Source organism: Taudactylus pleione, unplaced genomic scaffold (genome assembly GCF_031769625.1).
Source record: "Taudactylus pleione unplaced genomic scaffold, aTauple2 ptg000168l, whole genome shotgun sequence".
Taxonomy (NCBI): Eukaryota; Metazoa; Chordata; class Amphibia; order Anura; family Myobatrachidae; genus Taudactylus; species Taudactylus pleione.
Genome location: NW_028284570.1, coordinates 2,231,948 through 2,246,462, shown reverse-complemented (window position 1 = coordinate 2,246,462; position 14,515 = coordinate 2,231,948). Strand labels below are relative to the sequence as shown.

Here is a 14,515-nt window from a genome sequence, read left to right as displayed (position 1 = left end):
AGCTGGCAAAACAATCAGGAAAGTGCGCAGGCAGCGGCGGGCGGGGGGGGATATGGGGGGGTGACGGGACTCCATGGGAGATAATTACTGAAAACAACTTGGATTCTAGGACTGTTTTCTTTACAGCGGCAGAGAAAAAACTCCCATATTTACTAATTATACCCCCGCGCTGCCCTGAAAATAAACCGCGGTGTGAGAAACAAGACAGACTGAGGCTCATCCGCTGGCGGCCATTCGTATGTGCTCGGGAAGCACACATGCCCCATTTATACCCCCGGGCACTCTGAAAGATTACCCACACAAACAACTTGTTATATACAGCGGCAGTGAGAGGGACCTCGCTTCCATCAACTCTTAGCAAACCCATTACTAAATGAGGAATGTGAGCACTGGGGACCGGATTCAGACCCGGACGCTAAGAAGCGTTCGCTCGTTGCCGGCCGATGTTGGCATTCTGCGCATGCATCGCAGTGCGCAAACCAGTGCGAGAGATGGGGAAGCGTTCGCTCCCTGTGCATAGACAGCCCAGCAGAGTGAGTGACAGGAGAGGCCGTTTGTGGGTGGTGACGGGGGCTGGCCATTATCAACGGGGGAGTGGAGGTGCGAACGCAGGCGTGCCTGAGCGTCTTAACGCCGTTTCAGAGGTGTGCATAATTAACGGGCAGCGTCATAGTACAGGTCACCTGGCTGCATTTCACAGTGAAATGATCGCAGTGCTTGCGGTAGGGTATAGTCACCTCATCCAATGCTCCTCGATGTACCGATGGTTTCATACACATCCTGGAGATGACGTGCGCAAGTGGGCGTCTTAAGACAGGCTGGTGGATGTCTGCATACACAAAGCGATCGCACGCCAGGACATAGTGAGCGTGCTAATGCCTTGCTGGGCGTGCGCCAGTTTTTGCACACGCTGGGTGCGAGCGAGCACATCTAGCGAGCGGGTCTGAATGAGCTCCTGGGACCTATAACATCTCAGGATGGCAATAACCAGAAGAATAGTCAGTTTTAACTATATTTTTATTCATATTTTTTGTTTGTTTTTATTAAGTGAAAGTCCATCTAGTCTGAGGTTCCAGTTAAAATCCACGCGTGACCTACCAGCTGGGTGACGCATGTCCATACTCCCAGACACAGGTCATTCCAGCAGTGAGTTAACTCTTAGCTGGCCAGTATCGCCGAGGCAGTGGCAATACAATTTCCAATAGTCATGATAGGCAGCGATAACAAATCGTCCTTCAAAAGCTCCCTAGATGTGACCTAATTATCAATGATCCCCAGTCCCTCTCCCCAAAACACCACTGCGGACGGTCTCAGATCTCCCAACAATGGAGCCAGCGACTGACACAGGAGGTTTCCTAGATAAGTACGGTATGACGCTTCTTTAGTATCTACTGAACAAGCAATATGGCAACCAGCACGGTCTCTCATCCTTACAAAACCTCCACTTTAGTTTAGGTGTAGTCTTTTGAAATGAAAAAAAAAAAAAAAAATAGTAGATAAAAATATAAAAAGGGCTTTAATTCAAGGGGATAGACACTGGCAGGTGACAGAGAAAAGTACAAAAATAGACCCATTGGTTTTCACGCCAGTAAGCGCGTTGTGACACACTAGTCGGATAGTCACACGTGTATTACCTGTGTACCTCTATATGGGTTAACGACAAGCACAGAAACAGTGGGTGCAGAATATATTACATTGCTGAATGAAATACAGGAGAAGGGAGGGGATATATGGGTAATCCGGAAATGCTGCCATGTATGAAGTGTAACAAAAGAGAAAATTAAGATGACAATAATCAGGAGGTCACAATCACAAACAGCAGCTGTATATAGCAAATGCATAACTCACTGCTGGGAGGGATTAATGGTGAATAATAGGAGAGGGAGGGGGGGGAGGAATCGCCCTTCTCATTAAAGAGATCTGTACGCTAAATCTCCCACTAACGGCATCTCTCTGCCAGCAAGGCGGCCATCTGTCCGGCTATACAGGTATTAATCTGTCCGGCAATACAGGTATTAATCTGTCCGGCTATACAGGTATTAATCTGTCCGGCACTAACCGAAATAGGTTTTCGGCTCCAGCTCTCATCCTCATCTCCTTGTTGATCTGCTGATTGATGCGAGCTCGTCGGTGCTGCAACTTACTGCGCTGCGTCTGGGCGAATGGGTCACATCCCTGTAACACAGAGAGAAACGGCCTTTATACTGTACCTAGATTCCCTCATCTGTATTATCAGTGTAACCAGCTGGAATAACACAGGAGAATATAACATATCACATCCCTATAATACAGAGAGAGCCCTCCTTTATACTGTACCTAGATTCCCTCATCTGTATTATCAGTGTAACCAGCTGGACTAACACAGGAGAAATGTCACATTCCCATAATACAAAGAGAACCCACCTTTACCTAGATTCCCTCATCTGTATTATCAGTGTAACCAGCTGGAATAACACAGGAGAATATAACACATCACATTCCTATAATACAGAGAGAACCCTCCTTTATACTGTACCTAGATTCCCTCATCTGTACAGATAGACTGTATTATAGGGATGTGATGGTTACGTCAGCTGGATGGTCAAAGAGAACCCACCTTCACCTACAGCCATGGCCAAAAGTTTTGAGAATGACACAAGTTTTGGTTTTCACAAAGTTTGCTGCTTCAGTGTTTTTAGACCTTTTTGGCAGATGTTACTATGGGAATCGGTATGATTTACCGCCGGAATCCCGACAGCGGCTGCCCGACATGGGTGAAAATCCTGATCATCCGTAATGTAAGTATTCACTAACCTAACCCCCCCCCCCCCTAACCCTCCTTAGGGGTGTCTAACCCTAACCTCCCCCCCCAGTGCCTAACCCTAATCCCTCCTCTAAGTGCCTAAACCTAAGTCCCCCAGGTGGGGTCCTTACCAAAACCTCCTCCCGGGGGTGCCTAACCCTAACCCTCCCTCCCCCTAGCCTAACCCTAATCTCCTGGGGGGGAGTGCCTAACCCTAAGTCCCCCCAGGAGCCCTAAACCTAACCCTCCCCCGCGGCTGTCCACGCTCAACAAGCCTTCGATCGGGATGCCGGGCGACGGTCTCCCGGCATAGGTAAAATGACAGGCGTCTAGATTTAGACGCCTGTCATTTAACCCTCGCCGGGATAAAGCAGTCGGGAAGCCGGCTGTCGGGATTAAGTCCGCCGGCTTCCAGACTGCATACCTTACTATGGTATAATGAGGTACCATTACAGCATTTCATAAGTGCCAAAGGCTTTTATTGACAATTACATTAAGTTTATGCAAAGAGTCAATATTTGCAGATTTGACCCCTCTTTTTCAAGACCTCTGCAATTCGCCCTGGCATGCTGTCAATCAACTTCTGGGCCACATACTGACTGATGGCCGCCCATTCTTGCCTAATCAATGCTTGGAGTTTGTCAGAATTTGTGGGCTTTTGTTTGTCCACCCGCCTCTTGAGGATTGACCACAAGTTCTCAATGGGATTAAGGTCTGGGGAGTTTCCTGGCCATGGACCAAATATTTTGATGTTTTGTTCCCCAAGCCTTTTAGTTATCACTTTTGCCTTATGGCAAGGTGCGCCATCATGCTGGAAAAGGCATTGTTTCTCATCAAACTGTTCTTGGATGGTTGGGAGAAGTTGCTCTTGGAGGAAGTTTTGGTACCATGTTCTTAGGCAAAATTGTGAATGATCCCACTCCCTTGGCTGAGAAGCAACCCCACACATGAATGGTCTCAGGATGCTTTACTGTTGGCATGACACAGGACGAAGACTTTTGGAGGAAGGACTGGAGAGAAGAAGCCTGGTACACTGAAGAATCACACTTTCACACAGAGAAGGAAACAAGTGACCAAGAAAAGAAACCCATAGAAGCCAGGTGGACCCTTTGTACTTTGAAGAAAGAGAGAGTTAACAAGGGTAAGTTTCAACATAACTCTCCTTTTCTTCTTCAGGGTCCATAGAGCTCCACAGGGAGACAATGGGGATGTCCCAAAGCAGTTGTTCAAGGACGGGGATACTCCTGAGCTCAGAGGAGAACACTGCGCCCGAAGTAAGCATCCTGAGAGGCAAATGTATCAAAGGCATAGAACCTAAGAAAGGTGTGGACAGAAGACCACATAACTGCATTGCATAGTGGTTCTGAAGAGGCGCCACGCCTGGCTGCCCACAAGGGACCCACAGAGCAAGGAGAATGAGCAGATACTGTAGCTGGTGCAGGAAGCCCAGTCTGCGTGTAAACCTGTGAGTCATGCGAATCCGTCTGTTTTTTAGCTGGCTGTCCCTTCTTATGGAATCCATATAAAATGAAGAGGGAGTCTGATATCCTGATGGAACTAGTGCGGTCCACGTAGCTCTTTAGAGTACGGACCACATCCAAACCTCACTTGCCGAGAGAACTTGTGATTGAAAGGTTGGAACCACAATTTTCTCATTAATGTGGAAACGAGAAACCACCATGGGAATGGAGCCCAGGCACGTTCTAAGAACATCCCTGTCTTGATGAAAGATTAAGAAGGGGTAGCGACATGAAAGCACCCCGTTAATCAGATACTCTACGGGCAGATGCAATAGCCAGAAGTAACAGAGTCTTCGCAGTGAGCCACTTGACATCCACAGATTCCTAGGGTTCGAATGGAGGTTCCTGAAGTGCGTAGAGAACCACTGACAAATCTCACGGAGCCACAGGAGGGACAAAGGGAGGTTGTATACGTAGAACACCCTGCAGGAAGGTGTGAACATCCGGTAGAGGAGCAATTCTGTGCTGGAACCAGATGGACAGAGCAGAGACATGCACTTTCAGAGAGTCCAAAATCCAATCCAGCCTGAAGAAAGGCAAGTATTCTAGAAACCTTAAAAACTTGGAGGGTCATCATTTCTAGGAGCACACCACTGGAAATATATATGCCATACCCGGTGATAAATCCTGGCAGAGGCCAGTTTACAAGCTCTGATCATGGACCTAGAAGATCCCTTAGATCTTAGGAGGGATGTCTCAAGAGCCAAGCCGTTAAAGAAAGGTGGGCCAGGTCTGGATGTAGACAGGGACCCTAAAACAACAGGCCTGGTCATAGAGGAAGTTGAAGAGGAACATCTATGGAGAGACTTTGAAGGTCGGAGTACCAATGGCATCTGGGCCAAGCCGGAGCTACCGACTGGACCCTGCCCCCTTCTGGTTTGAACTTCCGAAGAACTCGAGGAAGAAGGGATATTGGAGGGAAGAGGTACGCTAACTGGAAGGTCCACCTCACAAATAATGCATCAACGAAGGCCGCGTTGGGGTCCCTTGGGCTCCATACACTGGAAGTTTGTGGTTGTGTCGTGAGGCCATGAGATCCACATCTGGTAAACCCCATTTTTTCACCAGAAGCTGAAAGACTTCTGGATGTAGAGACCACTCCCCTGCATGCATTTTGTGACGGCTGAGGAAATCCGCTTCCCAATTGAGAATTCCTGGGATGAACACTGCGGAGATGGCATTCGGTCCATGTGAGAATGCAGGACACTTCTGCCATTGCTGCCAGACTTCAATTGCCTTCTTGGTGACTGAGGTAGTCCACTGCCGTGACGTTGTAGGACTGTACTTGTACTGGCCTGCTCTGAAGGATATCCTGAGCCAGAGTGAGAGCTCTGTAGATGGCTCGGAGTTCTAGGACGTTGATTGGTAAAACCGCCATGGCTGGAGTCCAACGGCCCCGGAAGGAACGCTGGCCGCTCACCGCGCCCCACCCACTGAGGCTTGTGTCCGTGGTTAGGAGTACCCAGTCCGGGATCCAAAAGGGGTGTCCCTTGTTCAAGTGGGATGTCTGTAGCCACCAGGCTAGGGACAGGCGAACCTCCAGGGAGAGATTCATCATCTGGGATCTGAGCAGATGAGGCAGCCCATTCCACCTTGAGAAGATCAGGTGTTGTAGGGTCCTGGAGTGAAACGAAGCAAACTCCACCATGTCGAATTCGACACCATGGATCCCAGGGTCTGCATTGCAGAGTGAATTGACACTCAGCGACTGTGTAGTAGTCTGCACACCCGGTGCTGTAATAGAGATTTTTTTATATGTCGTTACAGAGTCCAGGAGGGCTCCCAGATGTACCATTCTTTGAGAAGGTGTCAAGGAAGCATTTTTCCCACTGATCAGCTAACCATGCGTTTGTAGAAAGGCAATGGTTATCTGTAGATGGTGGTGAAGAATTTTTGGGGAGCCGGCCAACAGCAAGAGATAGTCTAAATATGGGAGCAGTCTGATCCCCTGCCGACAAATATAGGCAGCCAGAACTGCCATGATCTTGGTAAAGACCCGAGGAGCCTCTTGAAAATGCCAAAAGGCAGAGCCGAAATTGGTAATGTTGCTGTAGTATAGCAAACTGGAGATATTGTTGACGAGTAGGTGCAATAGGTACATGTAGGTAAGCGACCACCATAAAGTCCCCAGGCTTCATAGCCAGGATAATAGAGCAGAGGGTTTCCATATGAAACCTGGGCACCCTGATAACCTTGTTCAGAGACATTATGTTGAGGATAGGGCGATGAGACCCACTGAGTTTCTGAACTAAGAAAAGGGTAGAATAATAGCCCTTGCCCCATTGTGAGGAGGGGACCCGAATTATAACTCCTGAATTCAGTAAAGACTGAATGGTTTTTTGGAGCAGCAGGGCCCAGGTTGGGTCCGATGGAGGTCCTGTGCAAAAGAACTGCTGGGGGGTGGGGTTGCCTCAGTAACGTGACGACGTATACGTGCGAGACCACTTCCCTTACCCAGGCATCCGACGTGGTTTGATGCCAAACCTGAATGAAGAAGTCGGCCTCCGACCTTGGGAGTCCCCAAGAGAGGCCTGCCCCATCAGACTGCAGGCTTGTCCTCAGATTTGGTAGTCGGACTTCTAGTAGCACAGGTCTGTTTAGTTGATGCCTGATGCCTTGAAAAGGACTGACCTTTAGCTTTTCCTTGAGGACGAAATATATGCAGAGGGCAGGTACGCAGTCTTGGAAGCTGTCAAGGTAGTCACAATTTTGTCCAATTCTGGACCATACAGGATATCCCCTGAATAAGGCAGAGACTCCAAAGCCTTTTTAGAGCCCGCATCTGCTTTCCAAGAGTGGAGACAAACAATACGGTGGGCTACTACAGAATTGGCAGATGCCTTGGAGGCCAGGAGAGCCATATCCATAGCTGCTTCACCCAAATAGGAGGCTGCATCTTTAATGTGAGATATGTAGGATAGCTGTTCCCTAGAAACATCAGAGGGAAATGTCTCTTCTAGGGCCTCTGCCCAACTCTCAGTGGCCATAGCCACCCAGGCCATAGCCCTAGCAGGACGAGTAATAGCTCCTGTAAGAGAGTATATCGATTTTAGACAAGCTTCCATCCTTCTATCCATAGTCTCCTTCAAGGAGGTTGCAGTATGGATGGGTAGGGTAGCATTTTTGACCAGATGTGCAATCAGTAGCGGAGGGTAAAACACTTAGGCAGCTGAAATCTTTTACTGGGCATATTCCATGCCTCATTCATGTGATCAGATAGCTGATCACAGTGAGGAAACTCTGGTAAAACTACCTTTTGTCATATAAAGGATGGCTGTTTTGCCTTAGGAGTAGGTTCTGTCTCTTCTATTTGAAGAATAGATTTTACAGCTCTTACAAGTGCAGTTAGATTCAGCTACATTCGTCTCCCGAAGGGGAGTCAGAGTGAGAGAGGTTTGCATCTTCTGCCTCCCCAGATGATAAATCAGAATCTGATAGCTGGATAGACTGAGAAGATAACACAGCACACTTAGTAGGTTTACTAGGTAAGGGTCTCTCTTTTTGCAGCATTTGCTGAATAGCTGTAGAGGTATCCGCCAGACTCTGCATGGAGGTAGAAAGTATGTCTACCCATGGGGTAGGAAAAGGATTTGCAAGGAGTACCTGCTGTGGCCATCCCATAGGGGGAAATACCACAGGGACAGTTAGATGGTCTGCAATTTTTGCCAGCGCCTGTGAAAAAGTAGCCCAGGGCGGGTCCTGAGGAGAGGACACCGGGGGTCTAATGGGCCTGGGGCAGTATAACACGATGCAGAAAGACCATCCTGATTGTGGTTCTCTGAAGTTAAGCCTGCAGAGCAGGACTTACAAGACACCAGAGTGGGAGGAGCAGGCTGCGTGTCAGCATTTCCAGACATAGCTGCAAGAATAATGTAACACACAATCTGGCACAGTGCAGTGAGCAACCCAGCTGTATGTGTAATATGGCACAGTGTAGTTGCGCAACAGCGATATACAGTCAGGTGCATAAATATTGGGACATTGACAGAATTTTCATACTTTGGCCTCTATTCACCACCACAATGGCTTTGAAATAAAACAAACAAGATGTGATTTAACTGCAGACTTTCAGATTTAATTTGAGGGTAATTACATCCAAATCAGGTGAATGGTGTAGGAATTACAACGGTTTCTATATGTGCCTCCCACTTTTTAAGGGGCCAAAAGTAATGGGACAAACTAAACAATCCTAAATCTAACTTTCACTTTTTAATACTTTGTTGCAAATCCTTTGCAGGCAATTACAGCCTGAAGTCTGGAACGCATAGACATCACCAGATGCTGGATTTCATCCCTGGTGATGCTCTGCCAGGCCTCTACTGCAAATGTCTTCAGTTCCTGCTTGTTCTTGGGGCATTTTCCCTTCAGTTTTGTCTTCATCAAGTGAAATGCATGCTCAATCGGATTCAGGTCAGGGGAATTGACTTGGCCATTGCATAACATTCCACTTTTTAGCCTTAAAAAACTCTTTGGTTGCTTTTCCAGTATGCTTCGGGTCATTGTCCATCTGCACTGTGAAGCGCCGTCCAATGAGTTCTGAAGCATTTGACTGAATAGGAGCATATAATATTGCCCGAAACACTTCAGAATTCATTCTGCTGCTTTTGTCAGCAGTCACATCATCAATAAATACAAGGGAACCAGTTCCATTGGCAGCCATACATGCCCACGCCATGACCCACCATACCACCACGCTTCACTGATGAGGTGGTATGTTTTGGATCATGAGCAGTTCCTTTCCTTCTCCATACTCTTCTCTTCCCATCACTCTGGTACAAGTTGATCTTTGTCTCATCTGTCCATAGGATGTTGTTCCAGAACTGTAATGGCATTTTTAGATGTTGTTTGGCAAACTCTAATCTTGTGGTGAACCCTCTTGTGAAGTCTTCCCTTGATTGTTGACTTTGACACATATACACCTACCTCCTGGAGAGTGTTCTTGATATGGCCAACTGTTGTGAAGGGGTCTTTCTTCACCAGGGAAATAATTCTTCTGTCATCCACCACAGTTGTTTTCCATGGTCTTCCGGGTCTTTTGGTGTTGCTGAGCTCTCCGATGAGGTCTTTCTTTTTAAGAATGTTCCAAACAGTTGATTTGGCCACACCTAATGTTTTTGCTATCTCTCTGATGGGTTTGTTTTGATTTGCAGCCTAATGATGGCTTGCTTCACTGATAGTGACAGCTCTTTGGATCTCATATTGAGAGTCGACAGCAACTAATTCCAAATGCTAATGTCACACCTAGAATCAACTCCAGACCTTTTACCTGCTTAATTGATAATGAAATAACGAGGGTATAGCCCACACCTGTCCACGAAATAGCTTTTGAGTTGATAGTCCCATTAGTTTGGGCCCCTTAAAAAGTGGGAGGCACATATAGAAACCGTTGTAATTCCTACACCGTTCACCTGATTTGGATGTAATTACCCTCAAATTAAATCTGCAAGTCTGCAGTTAAATCACATCTTATTTGTTTCATTTCAAAGCCATTGTGGTGGTGAATAGAGGCCAAAATATGAAAATTCTGTCAATGTTCCAATATTTATGCACCTGACTGTATAGTATGTGATAGCCCTCACAAATATATGGAGATGTGAGGTACAATGAAACCCCTATACCTTTAGTCAGGGTTCGCAAAATACGCGCTATAGGGCGTTTTTACGCGCTGCAGCAAGATGGGGACCCGGTTATAAATCCCTGAGTTTGCTGCCTGTAGAACTGCAGCAGCCAACCACCGCCGGCGGCCTCAGCAGCCAATCACCGCCGGCGGCCTCAGCAGCCGATCACCGCCGGCGGCCTCAGCAGCAGCCTATCACCGCCGGCTGCTGGAGCAGCAGCCAATCACCGCCGGCGGCATCTCCTGCACCATTCACCGCCGGTGGATTATCCTGAACCCATAGCTGCCGGCAGCATCTCCTCAACCAATGACTGCCGGCAGCATCTGATTTAATTGCTGCCTGACACCATGCTCTGTGCCCATGCGTTCTTCAGAAAATGGATGGACTCTGCATCCAGGGACAGCGGTCAGGAGGACTCAGGTCCGGAGGTGCTGGGACGACTCAGCATGTACAGGGGATGTGCTGCTCTGACGGCTGGTGACAGAGAAAAGACCCTGAACTCAGACAGGTCAGTCACTTACAGCCATCACTGTGCAGAGCCCCCCCTGACCTCTACTGTGTGACCATGTGCATCCCCCTAACCCTCCCTGACTGTGTAACTGTGGCCACCCCCTCCCCTAACCCTGACTGTGTAACTGGGTGCAGCCCCCTAACCCTGATTGTGTGCAGCCCCCCCAATCCTGACTGTGTGACCAAGTGCATCCCCCCTAAACCTCCCTGACTGTGGAGCTGTGGCACCCCCCCCGTGACTGTGTCTCTGTGTGCAGACCCCCTAACCCTGACTGTGTAACTGTATGCAGACCCCCTAACCCTGACTGTGTATTTCCCATTTACCCTGACTGTTAACTGTGTGCACTGCCCACCTTACCCAAGCACTGCCTGTCTCTCACCTCCTCCTTGGCCCCAATACTGCCCCAGCTATCTACTCTAACCTCCTCCCTACCCTTCGTACTGCCTGCCTCTAACCTCCTCCCTACCCTTCGGACTGCCTGCTTCTAACCTCTTCCTTGGCCCCAGCACTGTCGCAAACTACTGTCTGCACTTACCCCACCCTATCCCCAGTTCTGCATGCCCTTACTGCCCTCTGGGTCCAGCTCTAACCCAACTTCTCCTTGCCTTTAGCACCAGCTCTACCCCAACTGCTGCTTGCCCTTAACCCCAATATGTGATGGGACCCAAAAAGAGTGGAGCAGGACCCCATTTTTATAAAGTAAGGGGTCCCTGGGACCCACATTTTTTTTCGCTTTTCGCGATCACTGCTTTAGTATACAATGCAGAATATACAATATAACTGCAGTGGGCACTAAAATCAACTACACAGACCGCAGCGGCTGGTAGGCTATAGCGCTGTATAACCTGGCCCTTGGGAGAGGTATACAGGGAGACTGCACCCAGCTTTCATGGAGACCTGAATGCAGAAAATGGCTGCTATGATCCTCAAAGGGGGCGGCGGGTGAGGGAAGAGCAGCTCAGAGAGCAGCAAAACAGCAGTGGAATGGCGCCATGAGCTGAGGGAGGGGCAGCAGGGAGAGCGCCTCCTCCCCTATGTGGACTTTAACCACCGGGTCCCCTGGCCTTACATTTGCTCTGCACCAGTGCTTGTAATACCCTGGTGGTCTAGTGGAGTTCCGGAGGAACCGACGTCCACATCAGCGCCTCCGGTCTATCTCCTAAGACCAGAGGTAAGACTGCACATCCTGGACTAACACAGGAGAATATAACAGATCACATCCCTATAATACAGAGAGAACCCTCCTTTATACTGTACCTAGATTCCCTCATCTGTATTATCAGCGTAACCAGCTGGAATAACACAGGAGAATATAACAGATCACATCCCTATAATACAGAGAGAACCCTCCTTTATACTGTACCTAGATTCCCTCATCTGTATAGGTCATCAGTCTAACACAGGAGAATATAACATATCACATCACTATAATACAGAGAGAACCCTCATTTATACTGTACCTAGATTCCCTCATCTGTATTATCAGCGTAACCAGCTGGAATAACACAGGAGAATATAACATATCACATCCCTATAATACACATAGAACCCTCCTTTATACTGTACCTAGATTCCCTCATCTGTATATGGGACCCTGCACGTAATCAGTGAGGAGGGCATAGTAAAATTTTACAGGGCAAAATTTTAGACGTGATGCATCACTATAGCTGTAACGATATATATAACTAACCTATCTCAGCTGGGAAGCACTGTAAAGCCCTGGTGATAGTGGCCTGAAGTAGTAAAAGATAGAAACCTCAAGAAAAAAAAAATTTGACAACGTGCAAATAATAAACTCTATAGTGGCTGTGGCCTAATCCTATTTTAGTCAATTGTTAAGTGTGGACTTCCCATAGCATAATGTATATAATATTTAAGGCCCCCATGTTACTGTACAGTTAATAAGGTGTCTGTACTTTGTGTCTGTGTGTCTCTGTACTGTATGTGTGTGTGTCTGTACTGTGTGTCTGTACTTTGTGTCTGTGTGTGTCTGTACTGTATGTGTGTGTCTGTACTGTGTGTGTGTGTGTGTGTGTGTCTGTACTGTGTGTGTGTGTGTGTCTGTACTGTGTCTGTCTGTACTGTGTGTGTGTGTGTCTGTACTGTGTGTGTGTGTGTCTGTACTGTGTGTGTGTGTCTCTCTGTACTGTATGTGTGTGTGTGTCTGTACTGTGTGTCTGTGTCTGTACTTTGTGTCTGTGTGTGTCTGTACTGTATGGGTGTGTCTGTACTGTATGTGTGTGTGTGTGTCTGTACTGTGTGTCTGTTTCTGTCCTGTGTGTGTGTACTCTGTGTGTGTGTGTGTGTGTGTCTCTGTACTGTGTCTGTCTGTACTGTGTGTGTGTGTGTGTGTCTGTACTGTGTGTGTGTGTCTCTCTGTACTGTATGTGTGTGTGTCTGTATTGTGTGTCTGTACTTTGTGTCTGTGTGTGTCTGTACTGTATGGGTGTGTCTGTACTGTATGTGTGTGTGTGTGTGTCTGTACTGTGTGTCTGTGTCTGTCCTGTGTGTGTGTGTGTGTGTGTGTGTGTGTGTGTGTGTGTGTGTGTGTGTGTGTGTGTGTGTGTGTGTGTGTGTGTGTGTGTGTGTGTGTGTGTGTGTGTGTCTCTGTACTGTGTCTGTGTCTGTCTGTACTGTGTGTGTGTGTCTGTACTGTGTCTCTGTACTTTGTGTGTGTGTTTGTGTGTGTCTCTGTACTGTGTGTGTCTGTACTTAGTGTGAGTGTACCAGTAATCTCGTATTGTGTTATAATTCCCATAAAACTCGGGCACAACACAAAGACCTCTCTACGAGTTGAGAAATCTGCAGAAGTGAATGACGTGAGCTGGGGGCTTTGTGTGGGATGAAAGAGGAGGGAGATTTCGGGATTGTGTGTGCCCTGGTAGGAGGGGAACAGAGACAGAGAAGTTGTTGTGAACTGAAAACAAAACTGTCACTTCAAAAGGGAGAAGCGGCACTTTGGCAGCTCCCACTGAGTTCTAAGTTGGAGCCTCGCACCGATGGAGGGCAGCAGGCGTCCATAATAAATAGGGTCAATGTGGATGCGTCGGGCACCAATGTATATACCCATAGCTGTACCACCTCTGCCCACTGACATCACATCTCTGCATATATACATAGCAGTAATAGATGTGCGGGAATGGACGCCATACATACACGTTTTCCTAACGCACACTTCAGTGACGTCATTGAGACTCGCCGATAATAGCAGATTTATGCCCATACTATGTCCTGGAGTTTATAATGCCACTATTATCACTTGCGTATTATAACAGTCTCGTCTCATGTTAGAATTACATGGCTCAGTGTCCATAATATACTGAAAGAAGAAAATTCAGGACCTGGCAGAAATCCTTCCTCTGGCTACGTGTGCTATAACCTCACACACAGGACAACGAGGCGCGTATAATCTCACACACAGGACAACGAGGCTCGTATAACCGCGCACACACATGACAACGAGGGGCGTATAACCTCACACACAGGACAACGAGGCTCGTATAACCGCACACACACAGGACAACGAGGCACGTATAACCGCACACACACATGACAACGAGGCACGTATAACCGCACACACACAGGACAACGAGGCACGTATAACCGCACACACACATGACAACGAGGCACGTATAACCGCACACACACATGACAACGAGGCACGTATAACCGCACACACACATGACAACGAGGCACGTATAACCGCACACACACAGGACAACGAGGCGCGTATAACCTCACACACAGGACAACGAGGCTCATATAACCGCACACACACATGACAACGAGGCACGTATAACCGCACACACACAGGACAACGAGGCACGTATAACCACACACACACGTGCGCTATAATCCAGACGCTCAGAAAAATACCTGGGACTGCAGGGGACACGTGGTATCTGGTCAGACGATAACCTCACACACAGGACGAGGCGCGTATAACCGCACACACACAAAGGACAAGGAGGTGTGTGTAACTGCACACACAGGACAACGAGGCACCTATAACTGCACACACACACACACACACACACAGGACAACGGAGGCACGTGTAACCGCACACACACAGGACAACGGAGG

The 14,515-nt window shown here is 48.0% G+C and overlaps 1 protein-coding gene across 3 annotated transcripts in view; it reads right to left on the bottom strand.

Annotated features, from left to right (window-relative positions):
- Positions 1-14,515, bottom strand: part of RHPN1 (rhophilin Rho GTPase binding protein 1) — a 130,845-nt gene that overhangs the window by 78,556 nt on the left and 37,774 nt on the right. For all 3 annotated transcript variants that reach the window (XM_088475220.1, XM_088475221.1, XM_088475222.1), the window contains one exon: positions 2,060-2,175. In XM_088475220.1, coding sequence (XP_088331346.1) covers positions 2,060-2,175 — 116 coding nt within the window. The remainder of the gene's footprint in view (positions 1-2,059; positions 2,176-14,515) is intronic.